The 21,440-nt window shown below is 36.1% G+C and overlaps 2 protein-coding genes across 2 annotated transcripts; one reads left to right on the forward strand and one right to left on the reverse strand.

Moving 5' to 3' along the window:
• Positions 1 to 2,767: 2,767 nt before the first annotated feature.
• Positions 2,768 to 9,058, forward strand: LOC109210088 (pleiotropic drug resistance protein 2-like). The gene is made up of 18 exons (XM_019373461.1): positions 2,768 to 2,850; positions 2,971 to 3,055; positions 3,170 to 3,460; positions 3,541 to 3,631; positions 3,713 to 4,613; positions 5,020 to 5,180; positions 5,291 to 5,394; positions 5,477 to 5,642; positions 5,729 to 5,812; positions 5,918 to 6,048; positions 6,187 to 6,519; positions 6,628 to 6,918; positions 7,025 to 7,108; positions 7,200 to 7,333; positions 7,446 to 7,673; positions 7,765 to 7,936; positions 8,022 to 8,276; positions 8,535 to 9,058. The coding sequence occupies exons 2-18, from the start codon at positions 2,972 to 2,974 to the stop codon at positions 8,814 to 8,816; spliced, it is 3,792 nt and encodes a 1,263-aa protein (XP_019229006.1). The 5' UTR covers positions 2,768 to 2,850; position 2,971; the 3' UTR covers positions 8,817 to 9,058.
• A 449-nt stretch (positions 9,059 to 9,507) lies between these two features.
• Positions 9,508 to 15,516, reverse strand: LOC109210090. The gene is made up of 3 exons (XM_019373462.1): positions 12,532 to 15,516; positions 10,479 to 10,789; positions 9,508 to 10,248 (listed from the first exon to the last, which is right to left on the reverse strand). The coding sequence occupies exons 1-3, from the start codon at positions 14,997 to 14,999 to the stop codon at positions 9,884 to 9,886; spliced, it is 3,144 nt and encodes a 1,047-aa protein (XP_019229007.1). The 5' UTR covers positions 15,000 to 15,516; the 3' UTR covers positions 9,508 to 9,883.
• Between the last annotated feature and the right edge of the window lie 5,924 nt (positions 15,517 to 21,440).

The raw sequence follows: 21,440 nt of genomic DNA on the forward strand, positions 1-21,440 counted from the left end.
ACGACTATACAGTCGTCCGTCCCTACCCCGTACCCCCCCCCCCCCCCCCCCAAACAAAAAAAAAAAAAATTTAAGCTCCTGTTTGTTTTCCTTTCTTCAAAGGAGACAAAAAGTTCTCCAAAATATCCTAAAACCCACTCATGTTGCAAAAACAAGAGAGAACATCTAGGGGCGGAGCTAGCCTTGCGGTTGCGGGTTCGGCCGAACCCGGTAACTTTGGTTCGGACTTGTATTTGTCTTGAAAAATCCATCAAATATAAACAAATTATTAATTTAGAACCTAGTAGCTTAAACTGGTTGAAAATCCGAACCCATAAACCTCAAATCTTGGCTCCGCCTCTGTGAACATTACTTGTCCCACATGATTAATTTGGGGTAAGGATTTTAGACTTTATAAACAAATACCAAAAGAAAATAAGTTGAAAAGTGGTTTGTATGTACAATGCCTACTTAAAGTGGATACTATATAGTATTCTATCATGTTATATTGCTATATATTAAAAGCACTAGGACTTGGGTAATTATAGACCCTAACTAGTTTGAGGTTGTTGCTTGAGATTACTTTAGAGTTTAGAGACACCAACAATTAGAAATTGAAATAACAGGAGTGTCACCTTTCTAACAAGTTTTAAACTTTTAGACAGGCAATTCACATATTTCAACATGGGATCAAAGTATGCACCTTATCATTCTAAAAAAGAAAAAAGGAATCAAGTTAAGTGGAGGTTCTAGATTCGAGCCACACAACCGTTCATTGGTACACTATTCCAGTATAGTCCCACAAGTTGGGTTTGAGAACGGTAGTGTGTACACAGACCTTATTTCTATCATGAGGTAGGGAGGGCAGTGTGTACGCAACCGTCCATTGACAAAAAACTATAATTTCATGTGTTCTAGAAAATAATTTGGACCACATGAGGAGATGTATTGCAGACCTAAACAAATAGAAAATAATATTGTTCTTCCTCTATCAATTTAAGCTTTTAGATATAGTGGTTCGCACATTTTAACCTGTCTTAACTAATTACTCAATGTCCAAGCACAAGTAGTAACTACTTGCAATGTCCTCAGCATTATGAACTTGAAAATAACTCCATGTTCCTCAAATTGCAACAGAACAATTTGGTGTATGTTAAATTTTAAGAAGAAAGAAAAAACGTATACTTAAGCAACAAACAATACTTTTACCTGTTGTTGTTCCTCCTTTGGATTCTCCTTTAACTTGTTGCTATATAACTTGAGTACAAATTTATCAAGTGAAGAAGTAATAATACACAAATGCATGTATAAATTTGGCAAGGAAAAATCTTGCGACTTCAAATCTGTCTGTAATAGAAACTTATAAATTTGAACTATTATATATATACAATCAAGAAAAGACAAAAAAAATGAATCTATTGGAAACTCCAAAATCTGACAAAATGTGGTATATATACTTGCATAAATATGACTGCCTTAAAACTCTAATTATACTCATTCTTGGCTGTATTATCATCTGCATACATAGAAGCCTCCACTATATATACTTCCCTACTAAGTTCACTCGATGCAACCCAAGATTTCTCCTTTCTCCTCTAAAGTTCAAGCTTATAACATAATCCCAACAAAAAAAGAAAGGAGTCTTAAGATTACTTAGTTACATTTTTTTTCATTCACTATACATACTTACGTAAGCTCACTAATTATTTAGTGCTTTCTTTTCACTATGATATATTTGATTAAACATATATATCTTAAGTTACACATTTTTTGTTTTTCCAACTATTGTAGAACAGCATTGAAGGAAATATTCAAGAAAACTTGGTCCTGGACAGGATTAAAAGCCTGTGTAAATGGCTGCATCAATGAGGGAAAATGAGCTAGTGAGGACAATGAGCAAAAAGGCAAGTTTTGCATCAGCTAGTAGAAATGGATCATGGGCTTCAGCAAGTATTCGCGACGCGTTTGGTGCACCAGGAGTGGATGTTTTCGCGAAAAGTGGGAGGCAAGATGATGAAGATGAACTTAAATGGGCTGCAATTGAAAGGCTTCCAACTTATGACAGAATGAGGAAAGGAATTTTAAAGCAAGTATTGGATAATGGAAAAATTGTTCATGAACAAGTTGATGTAGCACATATGGGAATGCAAGAAAAGAAGCAACTTATGGAGAGTATATTAAATGGTATTGATGAAGACAATGAGAGATTCCTTCTCAGGCTTAAAGATCGTATCGAAAGGTGAAAAAAATACATGAACTGGTTTTTTCAGCCTTTTCAAGAATCTTAATCCTTATTGTTTGGAGTAAAAAGTATGAGATAATAAACTTTGTCAAACAGGGTTGGGATAGACATTCCAAGAATTGAAATCAGGTTTGAGCACTTGTCAATTGAAGGAGATGCATATGTTGGCAGTAGAGCACTTCCAACACTATGGAATTCAACCATCAATTCAATAGAGGTAGTTAAAATTTGCATTATTTGACTCGTTTGTATATCTAAGACATTAAAGGCAGCCCGGTGCACTAAGCTCCTGCTATGCGTGGGGTCTGGGCCTCTGGGGAAGGGCCGGACCACAAGGGTCTATTGTACGCAGCCTTACCTTGTATTTCTGCAAGAGGCTGTTTCCACATCTCGAACCCGTGACCTCCTGGTTACATGGCAGCAACTTTACCAGTTGCCGAGGCTCCCCTTATGTATATCTAAGACATTATTCAGAAGATATCTATTCAAGTAATGATACTTAAGTTTAAGGATTACTCTTTGTATTTTGATGTCTAATAGGGAATTCTTGGTCTTTTGAGGCTTTCGCCGTCTAAGAAGAAATCTGTCAAAATACTGGATGACATTTCTGGAATTGTAAAACCATCAAGGTATGATGTCTTTGTTCTAATATTTAGGCCTCCTTTTATAATATCTTTTGACATAATTGAGTTTCTGACAGTTGTCATTTTTTTTTTTTTTTGTAAAATATTTAAAATACCTATTATTAGGATGACATTGCTTCTTGGACCTCCAGCTTCTGGCAAAACTACATTGTTGAAGGCACTTGCAGGAAAGCTGGAACAAGATCTTAGGGTGTGTCATTTTTGTTCAGACAAATCATTCTTGGTGTTCTTTAAATGAAAACCTTGATACCCTTGTTAACTCTAACATTCTTGGACTTGTTTTTTATTTTTCAAATTAATGTAGGTAAAGGGGAAGGTCACTCACTGTGGTCACGAACTCAAAGAGTTCATACCTCAGAGAACTTGTGCTTATATCTGCCAACATGATCTTCATCACGGTGAGATGACAGTAAGAGAGACATTAGACTTCTCGGGTCGCTGCTTGGGAGTTGGTGCCAGATATGAACTGCTAGCAGAGCTCTCGAGACGAGAAAAAGATTCAGGAATTAAACCAGATCCTGAGATAGATGCATTCATGAAAGCCATATCAGTAGCTGGACAAAAGACCAATTTGGTCACTGACTCGATTCTCAAGGTCTGCTTTCCCCTCCTACAATATGAAGTTCCATTTATTTTCCTCATATGTTAGGGTGACTAACAAGATTTCTGCACCAGATACTTGGATTGGATATTTGTTCTGATACAATGGTGGGTGATGAAATGAGAAGAGGTATTTCTGGTGGACAAAAGAAGCGTGTAACAACAGGTATATGATGAATTAAACTAGTCAAGTTCTAAAGTTGGTTTCCATCATTTACTTAAAGGTTGTTAATGGATATGAATGCAGGAGAAATGTTGGTTGGTCCTGCAAAAGTCTTTTTGATGGATGAAATATCGACTGGTCTTGACAGTTCAACAACATTTCAAATAGTCAAATATATGAGACAGATGGTTCATATAATGAATGTGACCATGATAATATCTCTACTTCAGCCAGCCTCGGAAACCTTTAATCTATTTGATGACATTATCTTGCTTTCAGAAGGGAAAATTGTCTACCAAGGTCCACGTGAACACGTCCTTGAGTTCTTCGAAAGTGTTGGATTTAAATGTCCTGAAAGGAAAGGAATCGCGGATTTTCTTCAAGAGGTTACTTCCAAAAAAGATCAAGAACAATACTGGTCCAAAAAGAATGTTCCCTATCAATATGTATCAGTGCATGACTTTGTTGAACAGTTCAAATCTTTCCATATTGGGCTGAAACTTTTCGGTGAAGTTCATGTTCCTTATGACAGAAGTAAAACCCACCCTGCAGCATTGGTGAAAGAAAAATATGGTATCTCTAACAAAGAACTTTTCAAGGCATGCTTGTCAAGGGAGTGGTTGCTGATGAAACGAAACTCCTTCGTCTACATTTTCAAGACTGTTCAGATCACAATCATGGCTATCTTTACATTCACTGTATTCTTTAGAACGAAAATGAAGCACGGTGAAGCAGAAGATGGAGGAAAATTTTATGGTGCACTGTTTTTCAGCCTTCTCAATGTGATGTTCAATGGCATGGCTGAGCTTGCAATGACTATTTTCAGGCTACCTGTCTTTTTTAAACAGAGAGATGCTTTGGTTTACCCAGCTTGGGCTTTTGCTCTTCCAATTTGGCTCCTTAGGATCCCCGTCTCGCTGATGGAATCAGGAATATGGATCCTTCTCACATACTACACTGTTGGATTTGCACCTGCAGCTGATAGGTATGTCCACTGTATAGCATGTTTGGCCGTGCTTCTAAATTCAGCTTGTTTTGAAAATTGTTTTTCAAAAATAAAAACTTTTGAGCAGCAATTATGTTTGGTCAACTTTTTAAAAAGTGCTTCTACATGTATTTTTCTCAACAATACTTTTCAAAAAAGTGTTTTTGGGAGAAGTTACTTTTTTCTGCTTCTCAAAAACTGCTTCTGCTTCTACTCAGAAGCACTTTTTTTCCTTCTAAAAGCTTGGCCAAACACCTTAACTTTGGAAAAAAGCATTTTTGGCCAAAAAAGCACTTTTGCCCAAAAAAAAACACGGCCAAACAGGCTAATAGTCTCATTTGATAGATCCTATAGCTGACAATGTCAGATTTTCAGAGTTCACTAACAAGTTCATCAACTTAAACAGGTTTTTCCGGCAGTACTTGGCCTATGTTGGTATTCACCAGATGGCGTTGGGACTCTTCCGTTTCATTGCAGCGCTTGGAAGAACACAAGTTGTGGCCAACACCCTTGGTACCTTCACATTGTTGTCAGTTTTTGTCCTTGGTGGATTTATCATTGCCAAAGGTTAGCAACTGAAAGATATATTAGCTAATGAAGTAAAACTAGCTAATCATTCCAAGATTGGAATTTCATCATACTGTGATTCTGATATAAGCAACTGGTTGTTCTAATAGATGACCTCCAACCTTGGATGAAATGGGCCTATTACCTTTCCCCTATGTCATATGGACAGAACGCTATAGTTCTTGTTGAATTTCTTGACAAAAGATGGAACAAGGTAAATTAGCATAGTTACATCTTAGATATTCATTTTTGATCTCTATCTTTAGATATTCTAAGAATATGTTGCTCTATTTCAGCTCAATGAGGATCCAAGCTTTCCAGGAAAAACAGTTGGAATAGAGCTTCTTAAAGCCAGAGGGATGTTTACAGAAGACATTTGGTACTGGATTTGTGTCATTGCACTTTTCGCGTTCTCATTGTTTTTCAACCTTTGCTTCGTTGCAGCACTCACGTACTTAAAACGTAAGAGATGATACTTGGTAGTGATTTTCTCACTAGGCTTGGACACTATCTTTTGGTTTTGACCGAATTTTAAAACTTGATATCAGCTCTTGGAGATACTAAATCTATTATGGTGAATGAAGAAAACAGTCAATACAAGGAAAAGAAGATGAAAATAATACCAGATGAAGGTTCAAGATTAAGAACATCTCTTTGTTTCCAAGAATTTGAACTGTATGTATCAAAGAATGCTGGTGAGTGCTTCATCTGCTTATTTATCTGTTTTGATGTGTCAGGAAAGAACACTTCAGAAGATGTAAAATCAAATGGTGCAGATAGTGCAACCAACAAAAAGGGAATGGTTCTGCCATTCCAGCCTTTGTCCCTTTCATTTGAACATGTGAATTACTATGTCGATATGCCTGCTGTAAGTTCTTATCTCTTCTCCACTTATTAGAATCCAACGGTTTAAAATTTTGTTTCTCTTCTTCAATGAATCCTGCATCCACTATTGCATGTATTTAAACAAAATTCCTAACTGGTCAATGAATGATGTCTGTATCAGGAAATGAAAAGTCAAGGAATTGAAGAAACGCGACTCCAGCTTCTACGAGATGTGAGTGGTGCTTTTAGACCAGGTGTGCTAACAGCACTAATGGGTGTGAGTGGTGCTGGAAAGACTACTTTGATGGATGTTTTAGCTGGAAGGAAAACTGGTGGATACATTGAAGGGAATATCTGTGTTTCTGGTTATCCAAAGATCCAAGAAACCTTTGCTCGAGTTAGTGGCTACTGTGAACAAAATGACATTCATTCTCCACATGTCACTGTTTATGAATCTCTCCTATATTCTGCCTGGTTGCGTCTTCCTTCAGATGTCAACAACGAAACTCGAATGGTACAGCTTTATATTTTCTTTGGTAGAATGATGATGTCTATCAAAATATGTTAGTACCTTTCTTTTCATCCACTGAGAAAACAATGACGAATCCCTCGTTTGGTTCAGATGTTTGTGGAGGAAGTGATGGAGTTGGTTGAGCTTACATTATTGAGAGACTCTCTAGTTGGACTTCCAGGAGTTGATGGTTTATCGACTGAACAAAGAAAGCGGCTTACTATAGCCGTGGAGTTGGTTGCTAATCCTTCGATCATCTTCATGGATGAGCCTACGTCGGGTCTGGATGCTCGAGCTGCTGCAATTGTAATGAGAGCTGTAAGGAACACTGTGGATACAGGGAGAACTGTAGTTTGCACAATTCATCAACCAAGTATTGACATATTTGAATCATTTGATGAGGTACTAACTTATTGAATCTAGTCCACATCATCTATAACTAGTTCATAGATTCATCACCTTGGACTGGATTTATCATGACTACAATGTCACTACACTATCTATGCAGTTATTCTTGATGAAGAGAGGAGGACAAGTCATTTATGCTGGACCCCTCGGTCGCAATTCTCAGCACTTGACAGAGTATTTTGAAGTAAGATGATACTACATTTTGTAAAATAGTTACCATTCTATTATAAGTCATCGATAATCATGCAAATGATCGTTTACACCAACTTTTTCAGTCTGTTCCTGGGGTTAACAAGATCAAAGATGGATATAATCCTGCTACTTGGATGCTTGAGGTCAGCGCTGCATCCGTTGAGTCTCAACTTGGTGTAGACTTTGCAGAAATATTAACCAACTCTGATCTGTACAGGTATGAGAATATGACAAATGAAACTGATCCATTACTATTGTTCATTGTTCTATTCCCTACATCCAACTCCTGCTCATACTAAATCTTCTCCTCAAATTCTCCAAATTTGCAGGAGAAATGAAGAACTGATTAAGCAACTTAGTACTTCAGCACCAGGATCCAAGGACCTGTATTTCCCTACTAAGTACTCTCAGCCCCTATTGACTCAATTCAAGGCATGTTTCTGGAAACAACATTGGTCTTATTGGAGGAATCCACAGTACAATGTCATCAGATTTTTCATGACAACAGTCATCGGAATTATATTTGGCGTCATTTTCTGGGGCAAAGGAGGAAAATTGTGAGTCATTCTCCTAAAACTTGAATATTGAGCTTCAATTTTTTTGCACTGAAAGTGGATTAGCTCTTAAAAACACTATTGTTTCTACCAGCGAAAAACAACAGGACCTTTCAAATCTTGTGGGAGCAATGTATGCTGCTGTTCTGTTTCTTGGAGGAACAAACACTTCTGCTGTTCAATCTGTTGTGGCTATTGAGAGAACAGTCTTCTATCGCGAAAGAGCAGCAGGGATGTTTTCAGCCTTACCATATGCTTTTGCTCAGGTATATGAACTGACCATCTAGTTTATATGGATTGTAAGCATCGGTTATGCCAACAAAGTCAAGCTCATTATTTGTTCCTTTACAGGTGACTGTGGAAACAATCTATGTCGGGATCCAAACTTTCCTTTACAGCCTAATCCTTTACTCAATGATTGGATTCGAGTGGCAAGCTGACAAGTTCTTCTGGTTCTACTACTACGTGTTCATGTGCTTCGTCTACTTCACACTCTACGGGATGATGCTTGTAGCCCTCACTCCAAATTATCAGATAGCAGCAATTGTTATGTCTTTCTTCCTCAGCTTTTGGAACCTCTTCTCTGGTTTCCTCATTCCTAGAATGGTAAGTGAAATCTTGATATCCCAATTATTCTTCCTTTCACAAAAAAAAAAAAAAAAAAAAAAAAAGCCAGCCTGGTGCACTAAGCTCCTACTATGCGCGGGGTCCGAGGAAGGGCCGGACCACAAGGGTCTCTATTGTACGCAGCCTTACCCTGCATTTCTGCAAGAGGCTGTTTTCATGGCTCGAACCCGTGACCTCCTGGTCACATGGCATCAACTATTAATCTAATATTTGTGACATGTTTATACTATGTTGCAGCAAATTCCAATATGGTGGAGGTGGTACTACTGGGGTTCACCAGTTGCATGGACAATATATGGTCTCATTACATCTCAATTGGGAGACAAGACAGAACTTGTTCATGTTCCTAGTCATGATAATGCCCCTAGTTATCTTCCATTGAAGGATTACCTCAAAGAATATCTTGGTTATGATTTTGACTTTCTTGGTGCAGTTGCTGCAGCACATCTTGGTTGGGTGCTTCTTTTCTTCTTTGTCTTTGTATATGCCATCAGAGTTCTCAACTTCCAAAAGAGATAAAAGTCAAGAAAACCTCCAAGTTTGAATTGTTCAGCTCTATACACAACTAGTTCTATTGTTCTTTTCTTCATCTCTTTTAGGATAATTCAAGGGAAATAATGTAGGTAGCATTGTGAAATAACGTATGCATTTATCATCTTGTTTTTGTTTGCGATTATTGTAAATTTTCATTCTTCCAAATTTGTACCAATTGTTGTTATTTATATGAAACAAAAAACAAAGTTCATTCAACTAGTACTGGTACTGCATACATTTTTTGTCTTCTGCTTGGTTTCAAGCTTAATATTTAAGTTTATTTGAAAATAAATAAAACTCTCTCTTGCATTGGATCAAGCATTGCATCGCTTCCTCCTCTATGTGCTTTGATTCAAGTTTAATTTCTGAATTTCATTGGGAAACAAATGAATCAACTCTCTTATTTTGGATAGGATTTAAGTTATACATATATACTAATTGTTTAAAGACATTTCACAACTATCAGTTATCCCTAAGTGATTGCAAGTTAGTTACTATTTTTACCATTTAATGAGATTGTGAAAATATTTTCTACATCTGCAATACATAGAACTTAAAACTCCGAGAGGATATTGATCAACTTCAGCCTCGACTACTAATTTCCTGTCAATTCTAAAATGAATACAGAAGAGACTAGTTCAAGGCCGTTTATAGATGTCAACCAAAATAAGCACAGTTAAAAGGTAACTGAGGAACTCCATCCACCATGCAATCTTCAAGAAAAAAGGGGTTTTGCTTACCCCTGTAATGTGCTTGATTTGCACCAAAAGTTTTACAAATGCAATCAACAGCACAAATGTAGCAAAGGAAAAGCCATAATAAAGCAATAAGAGAAGTAGCATAAGCTTGCATAAAGGTTCTGGCGTTTGACAAAAGCTGTGGATATGAACAGAGTTTTACACAATTCACAATCCTTTAGTTTTCTTTGTACCTTTCTTCCATCCTCCTATCTACACTGATTTCTTTTTCTTCCTTTCTTTTTCTGATCTTTTGTGTTCCAAAAGGTCGACGGCTGGAGGGGTTCTCCCAAGCTGCAATGAAAACTTTAACCCTTAATCTCCCTCAACAGGGTTGACAGGAGCATCTACAAAATCATGAATCTCCTTTTTACTCTTGATTAAACATTTTCTTTTGGTGTCATTATCAACTTTATCCAAGTCTTCCGCTATTCCCAAGTAACCATATAGCAAAAGTTCCACAACTTCATCCCCCTTCACGTTTCTGTTCATGCCTTTACCCTTGGTAGAAGTTGCTATTCCAAAGTCTGTCCTTCCGCGTTCTTCTCCCATGAAGTAGTAATGAAGCTTTTCTGCATCCTGAAAGCCAGGAATAGTGCCCAAGAACTTCACCAGTAATACACTACCATTACCAGGCTTCCCCAAACAAACCTTCATTCTACCACTGCTAAAACCTTTACCTGCAGTTGGAAAGTACAGAGAAGCGAGAATATTGTCATCAAACACAATGATACAAAGAGGACGGCTCCCTAAGAACAACTGAAAGAAACTTCCTAATCTGCAGAATACGTAAATGAACTGCTACTGATATTAGATGACAGCAGGGCATCACCCTTCTCATAATAACATCCCCCTCTTGAGGCACAAAACTCAAAACCAGATAAACCAAAAAGTTGTACAACACACGCACCTCTCAGAAACTCCTCCACAGCTTCAGTAGTCATGACTTTTCGCCCATCTAGGCCAGTTACCAAAGCAGAGCAATTATGTATAACAACCACTGGTGGCCAAAGAATAAGATCTTCTTTTTGGGCTAAAGCAGTAGGGGCAGGAACAGCCACTGGCGCCCATAATTTTCCCTCAGGGGGTGCATCACTGTTCCACCCCATTAGGACACATATTGCATTGTGAAGACCCAAGTGTTTTGCTTTCAACCCCACCTTTTTTGACATAAAACAATGTTTCGCCAAGGCTCGAGTATCTGTGAACTCTTTTGATTGACTGAGAAAGTACAATTATTTAGCAATTGCAAGATAAAAGTAGTACACGGCAATATATACAAGATAAATTCGGAGAACTAGTTGGGCCATGCAAAAATGTCCATGTGAAGATAAAACAAAAAGTGATATCACCAACCTACTCCAGCACAAAAAAGAAACATTCAAAAGTCAAGAGGACAACAGGGTATCAAGCATCCTTATCTGACTAGGCGGTTCCAAACTGAGTCCTTGGCGTGTACTAACCAACAGAACCAAAACAGCTTAAAATAACCATCTCCTCAGGAACTACATCTTCAGAAGCCTATAACTATATCTAGGCTTTTGTTTATTTTATTGCTATTGCCTATGAAGTTTGTTTTTCTTTTCCTTTATTATATCTTGGCGGCACAGTATCTCCATAACCTTGTTTGTACTTTTTAATGTGAGCTTGCTTATACTTTTCTATATCTTAATAGAATCTGCAGATTCCTCTTACAAAGAACAATGTATTCAGCTGCTTATTACAATAGTGGAAAAAACATAAGCATACAGAGTATGATGTCCAGAAGAATTTGACCACAATTAGAACTAAAAACTACCCCCAAGTACTTCAATAAACTGTGTCCATCTAGAGAAGAAAAAATGAATTTAACAGAACCTTCTTCAGTTTCAAATTTTATCTTCTTCTTGCTGCCACTATAACTTTATTTTTTTGAATCAGTAACACATTCATATCTTTGATAAAGAAGCAAGTGCACGGTTATGCACAACTTTTGTCTCCAACATATTCTAGAACAGCATTCTTTGTTCCATTTCTCCAACATAAAAATAAAAAAGAGATGAATTCCTAGACCCCTTTAGATACGTTTATAGTAGGACAGCGCTTATAGTTGAAGTTCAAGACGCAAAAAGATTTAGATACGTTTTTCTATAACTGCTTTCTATTTACTGAGAGGAGTACCCTGCAAATAAATGTTTTCTGATCGGGTTTCCAGGAGAAATAGAGCACTACCAATGTCTTTCCAGTCTACCATTTCACACTCAAAATCCTTTTTTCAGAAAGGTTCTTGACCAGTTTGATCACTAAAACCAAACCCTCAATTGAAACTTCATGTAATCCTGTTAAGTTCAAGGAAAATCAAGAGAAGAAAGGCAGGCTTTCAAGAATTTGATATTGAGTTCCGTATCAAATAGAATTTGATATTGATCTGACCAAAGCATAGAAATGGGTTGAAGCAACTAAGATTTGACCATCCTCATAGAAGTTACAGAATATATGTTAACGATGTTACAATTCTGCTGGGCCATTCCCACAATTCACCTGATCAAACAATATCCTATGAGTTCTACATAATAAGAACTGAATAATTGGCAGAGAGAACATAAATATTTCCTGATTTTGGACCCATGTATAAGTTGAGCATCAGCATAATTTGTAATTCCATTTAATAATAATAATCCAAATAAGCTACTAAAAGATAACAAAACCAATTTCGAGAATTCAAAATAAATTTATGGAACATGATTCTTGAACAACGTAAATGACCAGATGTAACTGTATTCTCGATATGAGAGAGAATGCCACATAGTGATTCAACTAGAACCATACTTGATTCTGCATGCAACACAATTTCACAGAAGCGATTATAACCTAGTCAAAGAAATTCAGGACATGTGACATTTTGAAGCATCCAAATGGCAACATATTATATTTATACTAATAAGCCATAAGCTTAAAGTTCAAACACTACAAAGGAGACAGACCTCTTGGGACAAACAATGCAGTATAAGCCACCAGCCCTCCCTTGCTCCTTGTACCTTTTCTGAGTAGAAACACTCTCACTCAACTTTTTGGTGGAATATAGGAAGAACTTATTTACCAGTTGCTTAAATTCAAGTGAGTCTTCAGGCAACTCAGCTTTTGCACAAGCTACCTGATCCTTTAACTCTTCGACTATGTGGTCAGATCCTTCTGTTTTTTTAACATCTTTGCCTCTTATCCAAACATTTTTTGTTAGATGGTGTTTCCTATTACATTGAATTGAAACATAACGTCTCAGTGAACTGGGATTCTCATGCACCTTTTGCTTTTTACCAGGATTATATGGTCTAATAAGGTGCCTCTGCCCCTGATTTATTGAACTGTGATACGACAATAAGCCATCAGCGCTAGTAACTCTACCGTAAAGGTCCCCGCTGTATGTCTTTTCTGCCTTTCCAAACCGTTCGTCATCCTCAAAGCTCTCAGGTGACAGTAAGCCACTGCTGTCTTGATCATCCCACACCTCGTTTCTACAATCTAAATCTTGATTTCTGGTAATGTTTTTCTTCCATTTACTGCACACAACCTGTCTAGACTTATGCACCATTGGTTCTTCATCTAAAATGTATTTCCTCTTTACTGACCTAATTGGATAACAATCAGGGCCAATTACACCTGATTCAATTTTCTTTAATTGTATCCTATCTCCAAGCATTTCCATTTCATGTTCGTGCTGTGGTGATCTCCTCCACCTCTCAACGTAGGATATATGATGTCCATCCTTGCTACTATGGTAATCCAGCCGCCGACGAGGAATCTCTTCATGACAGGGAACATCCAAATTTTCTATGTCTGATTCTCTTACATTTCGCATATCAACATTAGTATCACCAGGATCCACGTAAAACTGACCTTGGCTTGATCTCACTAATGATCTGGCATCCAGAAAGTTCATTGAAACTGATTGTTTGGCCAGTGAATGGTGATCCCATGAACTCCTGTTAATGACATCTCTTCGAGGAAACTCGGCATCATCAGTATTCTCTCTAAGGGGTTCCAAATAAATTGGTGCCCGAGCATGCCTTTTGTCAAGTACTGCTTGTCCAAGCATACTAGTTCTTTCATATGAATGATCATAACCACTAGTATCTCTTGGGCTACCTTTAGGATATAAATAATTCATATCGTCACCCGTAGGACTAACTTTATCATACTGGTAGCTTGTCCGTTCCTTATGCCCAGCTGCATATTCTTCAAGGGTATTATAACTGTGATTTTCACCATATTCATTGAGATATGATGGTTGTCTAAGCTTTGTGGAACTCCTTGAATGAATATCCCCAAGCAAATGCATATCATCTTGAACTACATGGGCGTAATTCATCCTAGAGATTCCAGAGGATGTGGCCACACGTTCCTTATACTGAGAGGAGGCAGCAAGATTCTTAGATCGGGATGCTGACTCCAAGTAGTGCGAAACATCCTTGGGATGAAATCCAGATCTTTCCTCTCTTTCAATCATTTCAATTGCCGACAATTTATCAAGAAGGAAAGGATCAGGGTAATGAGAAACCTCATCTCTAAGCCTAATCTGTTGGGGTTGCACATGGACCGATGAAGGCCTCCTTGCAGTCTCCACATATTTTGAGGTAGATTGAGAGTCAAAGGACAAAGTATGACCTCCTTGGCTCGACTCATCTTCCAAATCAAACAGTTTCTGTCTGTCCAACCCATGATGATGGATACTACCCAAAACTCTCTCTCGATTCGCATTATGCCCTTGAACACTTATAGCACTATCACATTCATAATCATAATTCACACCAGCGCCCCCAGCTTCATATCTGTCTTCATCATCAAAAAACTCATCATATCTTCTCCTTATCTCATCCCTATTACCCGAAGAAGCCTGATAATGATGTCGAGGCTTCTTCTCATGCACTTGTCGATAAGCAAGCGACTTCAACTGAGGCTGCATTTTGTAAACTCTATCACTAAATTCCTCATCTCTCTCCATTAACCCACTCCTAGATTCAGGCTTAATTATATCACCTCTTTCTATTAATCCACTCCTCAACTGGGGTTCCATTATATCACCTCTTTCACTAAAATCTTGATCTCCATCCACTAACCCATGCCTCAACCGGGGCTCCGCCATATCACCTCTATCACTAAATTTTTCCTCTCTTCTCATTAATCCACTCCTCAACTGGGGTTCCATTATATCACCTCTATCACTAAAATCTTGATCTCTATCCATTAACCCGCTCCTACGCCAACTAACTCGATGGGGCCCTTCCTCTCTCTGAGGGCTCGGGCTCAGACTCCTCGGCCTACGTGAAAACTGTTCCATTCCCCCACTACGAGGCATAAAGTGCTCAGAACCCAATTCAACTCCATGATCATGCATTCTTAACCTCTCAACCCTATAGGTTCGTCCTGCAAAATCATCATGCTCAACGCGCCCCATTTATTTTACTTTTTTCCTTCAGGACTACTACAGTAAAAGACAAGTGTTCCCTAGTTAATACAGGGGGTTGAGGTGGGGTGGGGTGGGTGGTGTAAGGGGAGAGTGATCGTATACACAAAAAATCACTTCCAGTAACACATTGAAGAAGCTATAGCATCAGCAATGTCCGTTCGTTTTTTCTTTTTCCCTTTTTCCTCTTTTTCAACTTTAATCCACTGAAATAATAAATTATTCCATATATTTAAGTAGTCGTTTTTTCTCTTTATAAGAACAGATTTTTATCTAAACCCTAACCCTAACCTAGTGAGAGCTAATAAGGCTTATTAACCTTTACTTCATGCACGAATAAGGAAGATCAATATTGAACCTTGGAAAGTGAAGTTGAGACGCCATGAACAGTTATAGTAGAGATTATCAACCGGCAATACAGAGAATTGTTAGCGGATTTGAGGGAACTTTCTTTTTTTAATCGGATTTGACGGAACTTCCAATATTTATTGGGAAGAAGTGTTTTTTTTCTTTTTTTTTTTTTTGGTCAAAAGTATTTGTTTTAAATCTTAGATATTTGACTGCTTTTAGAAGAAAAAAGGAGTGCTCTATCATAAATAATTTTTGAGAAGCGAAAAAAATAGGTTTTTTTTTTAAAAATATCTTTTTGAATAGCTTTTTTGAGAGAAATACATTTAGAAATATTTTTAAAAGCTTGATCAAATATTAAATATTTCTTAAAATTAATTTTTAATTTATTAGTCAACACAAACTGTTTCTTATCAAAATTATTTTTTTGAGAAAAATACTTTTTAATATAAATTAATTTTAAAAACTTACCGGCTATTAATTGAGAACTAAATGCTGTAGAATTGGGAGCATCCCCACTCAATATAAGTGCCTAGGCTAGGCCCTAGTGCCTTAATATTTTTTTTTAAAAAAAGGAAGAAATTTTTGTCTTAAGAATTAGAGTCCATTACTCACATGCTCACTCAATTATCCCAAATTATCTCATAAAGTCATTTTACTTTCGTTTGTAACAACAAAGTCACTGAAATATGCCTATTGCACTCAGAAGGTCACTCAACTAGATTTTCCAAATTTTGGATTGCCAAATACCTATTTTACCCTCTAAATTATAAATATTTATCTTCTTTTTATTTGGTAGAAACATAATAATAAAATTGAGCATAATTTTCAAGAATATATAATGTATATTATAAAAATATTTTTATTTAAATAATTATTTTTATTATCGTGCATGGAATATATATTTTATAACCTTTATTTTCTTTCATTTTGAATTGTAAATAAATTTTGGTATTTTTGTTGTTAATACTATAAGTATTGTTACAATTAAATTATTCTAATTAATTTTTTACTATGATCATTATTTTATTATTCCGGCATTATAGATGCTTAACTACTTTTTTTATTTTTTTAATTTGTAAATAGCATTATTTATTCTATAGGTAAGTTCATAATATAAATTAAAAAGGGAAAATCATAATATTAAAAAGTTTAAAAAATAAAAGAAGATAAATATTTATAATTTAGAGGGTAAAATAGGTATTTGGCAATCCAAAATTTGGAAAATCTAGTTGAGTGACCTTCTGAGTGCAATAGGCATAGTTCAGTGACTTTGTTGTTACAAACGAAAGAAAAGTGATTTCAAGAGATAATTTGAGATAGTTGAATGACCATTTGAGTAATTGACTCGAATCTAACTATACCCCTTAACTTTGTCAAACAAACTAAATAATGAAACTGCTAAACATATGCTCTTTGAATTTTGCTATTTAAAAATTCTCGTGAAAAAAGAATTTGCTATTTAAATAATCAAGCCTAATACGTGCAAGTTAGTGTGTCACCTTATAGTCCTCCGGTGTTTTTTTGTAAAAATTATATGTAAGGTTGAATTCCCACAAATTTGAAAACTTTATATGGTCTATAGTTTCAAAGAATTATAGTAGTTGTAGGCATACAAATTTTATTGAATGTAGATTCAATAAAATAATTTGGATTATATTTTAAATTCAAGATATATTAGTCCAAATAATATTATGGGTAATATAATTGAATTAATTATATAAATTCAATATATATGGATTAAATAAATAAGTCTTAATCCATTGGGCTAGCCCATTTAATTGGGTTAAAGTGATGAGCCCATTTCATTAGGCCCAAGATATCATCTTCCTAGAGGCCTAGTTTGGTGTCACAGGTAAAATGACGTGGCACGCCAAGTCAAACGGAAGAGCCAATAGGATCATGCCACCTGTCAAAATGACAAGGCATGCCAAGTCATATTAAAAAGCTAATGAAATCGTGCCACGTGTGCAAGTGACATGTTCTGACCAATCAAATGTGGTCTTGTCACACTTTGATTTGATTGAACGGAAAGAGTTTGTTCTTATCATAACTCTTCCCTCCCACAACTATAAATAGGGGTCTTCATAACCCAGAAAACACACAAAAAGTTATAACAAGAAGCAAGAGAGAGCTCGTGGATCAAACACCGCAAATTTCTCTACAAGCTTCAAGCAATCAAGTTCAAGTTCAAGAAATCAAGTTCAAGCTCAAGAACGAAGAACAAATCAAGGTCAAGTTCAAGCAATCAAGCTAAAGCTCAAGAACAAGATCATCGTTCGTGGCGATAACTACATATTCAAGATCAAGCTCAAAGGCCCTTGAATTTATTTACTATTGAAAAGAAGAATCAGAGGATTCATAGAGATTGTAACACTCAAATATTCAAAATAAAATACTACGATTGTTACAATATTTTTCGATCTTGATTTTATTTTCTTGACGCAAATTTATTGCCTACAGCAGTATCAGTGGAAGAATATCTAGGGACTATAGTTACGAAAGAAAATTAATATAATAGTATAAGTGAAGATGCAAACAACTGTCTGTAGTAGTCTGGAAATAGTACTCCTAAAAAATTCGGATTCATCTGGTTAGCAGGGGACAATCTAAAGAGTGGTCAAAATCTAAATAGTAGCCTCAAAAGGATCATTTGCGAAAATCCGGAGAAATTCAAAAATAGTCAGATTTACAAGCGGTCATTTTAAAATAGCCACAATTTCAAAAGTAATCGAAATTTAACCACTTTTTATGTAAAGATAAATCTGAACGAAAACACTGTTCAAAATCCGAAATATACTCCGGCATAATATACTAGAGTTCTAACATAAGTATACTGGAACTCTAGCTATTATACTGGAAGTCCAGTATCCAGCATAATATACTGGAGTTCCAGTATAATATACCAGTATATTATGCTGGAACTTTCCTCGTGTTGGAGTTCCAACATAATATGCTGGAAGCTCATATACAGGTGCACCGATCTCCAGTATATTATGCTGGAAGTTTTCATGTTGCAGCAAAATAGTGGCTATTTTTTAATGACTTTGCAAACACTGGCTATTTCTGAATGACCAGCATGGGTGTTTAACGGGCGGGCTGGGACGGGCTGAATGGGAAAACCCCCAGCCCGTTCGGTTAGCGGGCGGGCTGTAAGCGGGCTGTAAGTGGGCTGGGTTTTTTCGGGTTTTTGTGGGTCCGTACGGGTTAAGGCTAAAAATGGGTTAGGGCGGGCCGGGCTCCAGTTTTTTTTTTAAATTAAATTTTATTTTTCTTATTCAGTGTTATTGATAGTTAAGTATTTGCAAACTTTTAAGGGTTAGAATTAAACTTTGAAGTTTAAAGTTTAAAGTTTTAAATTTGAAATTTGTATTTTAAAATTATAAAATTAAAAATTTGAAATTAAAAACTTAGAAACTTAGATAGTTAAGTATTTGAAAACTTTTAAGGGCTACAAAAAATTATTTAATAAGACCAATAGGCAAGTTCAAATTATATTCTTCATACTTCAAATTAATTTGCAAGTTATTTTTTGATTTTTGAACTTGCAAACTAAAAGTTCACAACAAATTAAAAATAAGAAATAGTACATCACATATTTTACATAATTTTACTAAGTTCTTCCATGTCAACATGATGTTCTAGGTTTCCGGCATTGATTGTATCGGATCCATAAACCATTATATCTCCAATTTCTTAGTCCTCCTCTTCGTCTACCTCGGCACGCCCTTGATTTCGCCGTTCTGATCTTATCCAATCTCTGAAGCACACTAGAATTTTCAAAGCGTTGCTGCCCAATGAATGACGGGTATCTCCTAGCTGCTGCCTTGCTTGGCTAAATGCGCTCTCTGATGCGACTGTTGAAATCGACACATTTAAGCACGTCTCGAGCCATGACCGAAAGAACAGGAAATTGATTTGAGTTGCTCTTCCACCAACCCAGCGGTTGAAAATCCTTTGTGAGGGGCTCTAGTGACTCTTGCAAGTAGAATTGTAGTTCATCTATATTCCTGCTACTGGTTTGTTGATGCTCTCCTAGTGTAGACCAAATCTGATAATCTTGAACACAATCATCATCATCCATTTTTGTTCCAGATGTTGAAGGATTAGTTGAAGGAATATTTGCATCTACAACCGAAGAAGCATCAACAATGTTAGCATAATAATTATATAAAGTTTGTAAATGTGTGTGTAGCTCAGAAACACAAGTGTCAATATCAGGAGTTTCAGTTAGTCCAATATCCATATAAGTATATAAAGCTCTAATTAATTGGCGACACTTTATCATTTTGACAGTAGGGTTTAAAATAGCACCAATTAGGTAAATGCAAGGGAATTGGGTAGAAATACTTTTTAAACTTATCTAGCGTAGATTCAACAACAGTAGCATATCCTTCTTTTTGCTTCAAATTATGTAGTAAAAGAGAAATTTCAGCAATATGAACTAAACCATTTGAAATGGTAGGATAATAAGCTCCAGAAAACTCAAGTGTAGCCACATAAAATTTTTGTAAAAATCGTACAACATCATGAATGACATCCCAAGTTCTAGATGTTAACAAACGGTTAGGATCGGTACAATGAGAATTAGCAACTTCAGTTATAGGCATTCTATATTTATAACAACATCTTAAGAACAAATAAGTATAATTCCACCTAGTAACTATTTCTTCAGGCATGAGTCTTGGTTTAGTCCATATTGTACACATTTTTCCTTAAATGCGTTTAATCTAGCACTTCTATTATTTCCTTGAATTACACAAACAGCTCTCCTAACTAAAGTAATTTCATCTCTAAATAATTCAAGGCCACTCTTCACAATCAAGTTATAAATATGACATGCACATCTAACATGAAATATTTCAGGAAGTGGTGGGTGTAGATGCAATTTTAATATTTAATAGCAGCATTGTTGCTAGAAGCATTATCAAATGACATACACAACTTTTTCTGCAAGATTATAAAATATAGCAACTTCATGTATAGTGTTACTTATAAATGCACCAGTATGACTTTGATCTTCATCATATTTAAAAGCAATAATACGTTTTTGCATACAAAAATTATCATCTATCCAGTGGCATGTAACAGCCAAATAATCATTTCCGTTTACAGCACGACCAATATCAGAAGTAAGAGAAACTTTACAAGGAAGACTTGCGAACAAATAACGTATATATGTCTGATATTGTCCAAAAAGCCTAAAGATATCAGCTCTACAAGTACTTCTAGGAATACCTTTAAACATAGGCTTATAAATTCTTTGAATATAAGTAACAAGATACGGTGAAGAAGCAAAACTAAAAGGTAAACAACCTAAAACAATCATTTTAGCTAATTCTTCCCGATCTTTCTTAATATCGTATTTTCCAAATAACCCCCCAGTAGTCGAGTTAAGTTTTTGTTGCCCAGATGACTCATCTACTCCCCAATCAAGAGGGTGTTTCTCTTCCATATGCCTACGAAGTTGACCCATCCCCCCACACTTACCGGGCTCATGCTTATAATGTTCGCTACAAATTTTATATTTTACATAATTTTTTTGATCTTCTAGTCTTTCAAAAAACATCCAACACTTACTTCTTAATCGTCGATTCTTCTTAATAGGGAGGGGAGGCCTACTTGTTGCACCCCCTAATATTTTGAGTTTGACTAGCATTACCAGGTGTAGGTGGTGGTGTTTCAAGATTATCGGGTGATTGAATATCATCTAACATATCATCTAAATCATCATCTACACCATAATTTTCTTGTATTCGCTCATAATCTACATTTAAATTTTCAGGTGAACTTTCAGAAATATGTGTAAAGCTACTAAAAGAACCAACATCACCTCTTGTTCTTTTTGAAGTTTTCTTACTACCACTTCTACTAGTGCACGTTTTTTTGGCCGCTCTAAACAAATCCATTATATAAATTAAAGTAAGAAATTAAATTAAGAAATTAAATCAAGAAACTAAATTAAGAAACTTAATTAATAAACTATATTAATAATTCTAAATAATAAAATAAGTGTACACAAAATAAGAGAAAGAGATGGAACGAGTGTACCGGGATTCCAGATGCCACACTAATTTTGAATTT

This window comes from Nicotiana attenuata, unplaced genomic scaffold (assembly GCF_001879085.1).
Source record: "Nicotiana attenuata strain UT unplaced genomic scaffold, NIATTr2, whole genome shotgun sequence".
In the NCBI taxonomy this organism is placed as follows: domain Eukaryota; kingdom Viridiplantae; phylum Streptophyta; class Magnoliopsida; order Solanales; family Solanaceae; genus Nicotiana; species Nicotiana attenuata.

What these genes read in the sequence shown, in the direction of transcription:
- LOC109210088 (XM_019373461.1), top strand. Translation starts at nt 2,972, where the DNA reads ATGACATTGCTTCTTGGACCTCCAGCTTCTGGCAAAACTACATTGTTG. An exon ending in TGGATTTATCATTGCCAAAG is followed by an intron (nt 5,181 to 5,290) that starts GTTAGCAACTGA and finishes TTGTTCTAATAG; the next exon opens with ATGACCTCCAACCTTGGATG. An exon ending in GAAAATAATACCAGATGAAG is followed by an intron (nt 5,813 to 5,917) that starts GTTCAAGATTAA and finishes TTGATGTGTCAG; the next exon opens with GAAAGAACACTTCAGAAGAT.
- LOC109210090 (XM_019373462.1), bottom strand. Translation starts at nt 14,999, where the DNA reads ATGGGGCGCGTTGAGCATGATGATTTTGCAGGACGAACCTATAGGGTT. An exon ending in TGCATTGTTTGTCCCAAGAG is followed by an intron (nt 10,790 to 12,531) that starts GTCTGTCTCCTT and finishes GTACTTTCTCAG; the next exon opens with TCAATCAAAAGAGTTCACAG. An exon ending in TGTGGAGGAGTTTCTGAGAG is followed by an intron (nt 10,249 to 10,478) that starts GTGCGTGTGTTG and finishes TTCCAACTGCAG; the next exon opens with GTAAAGGTTTTAGCAGTGGT.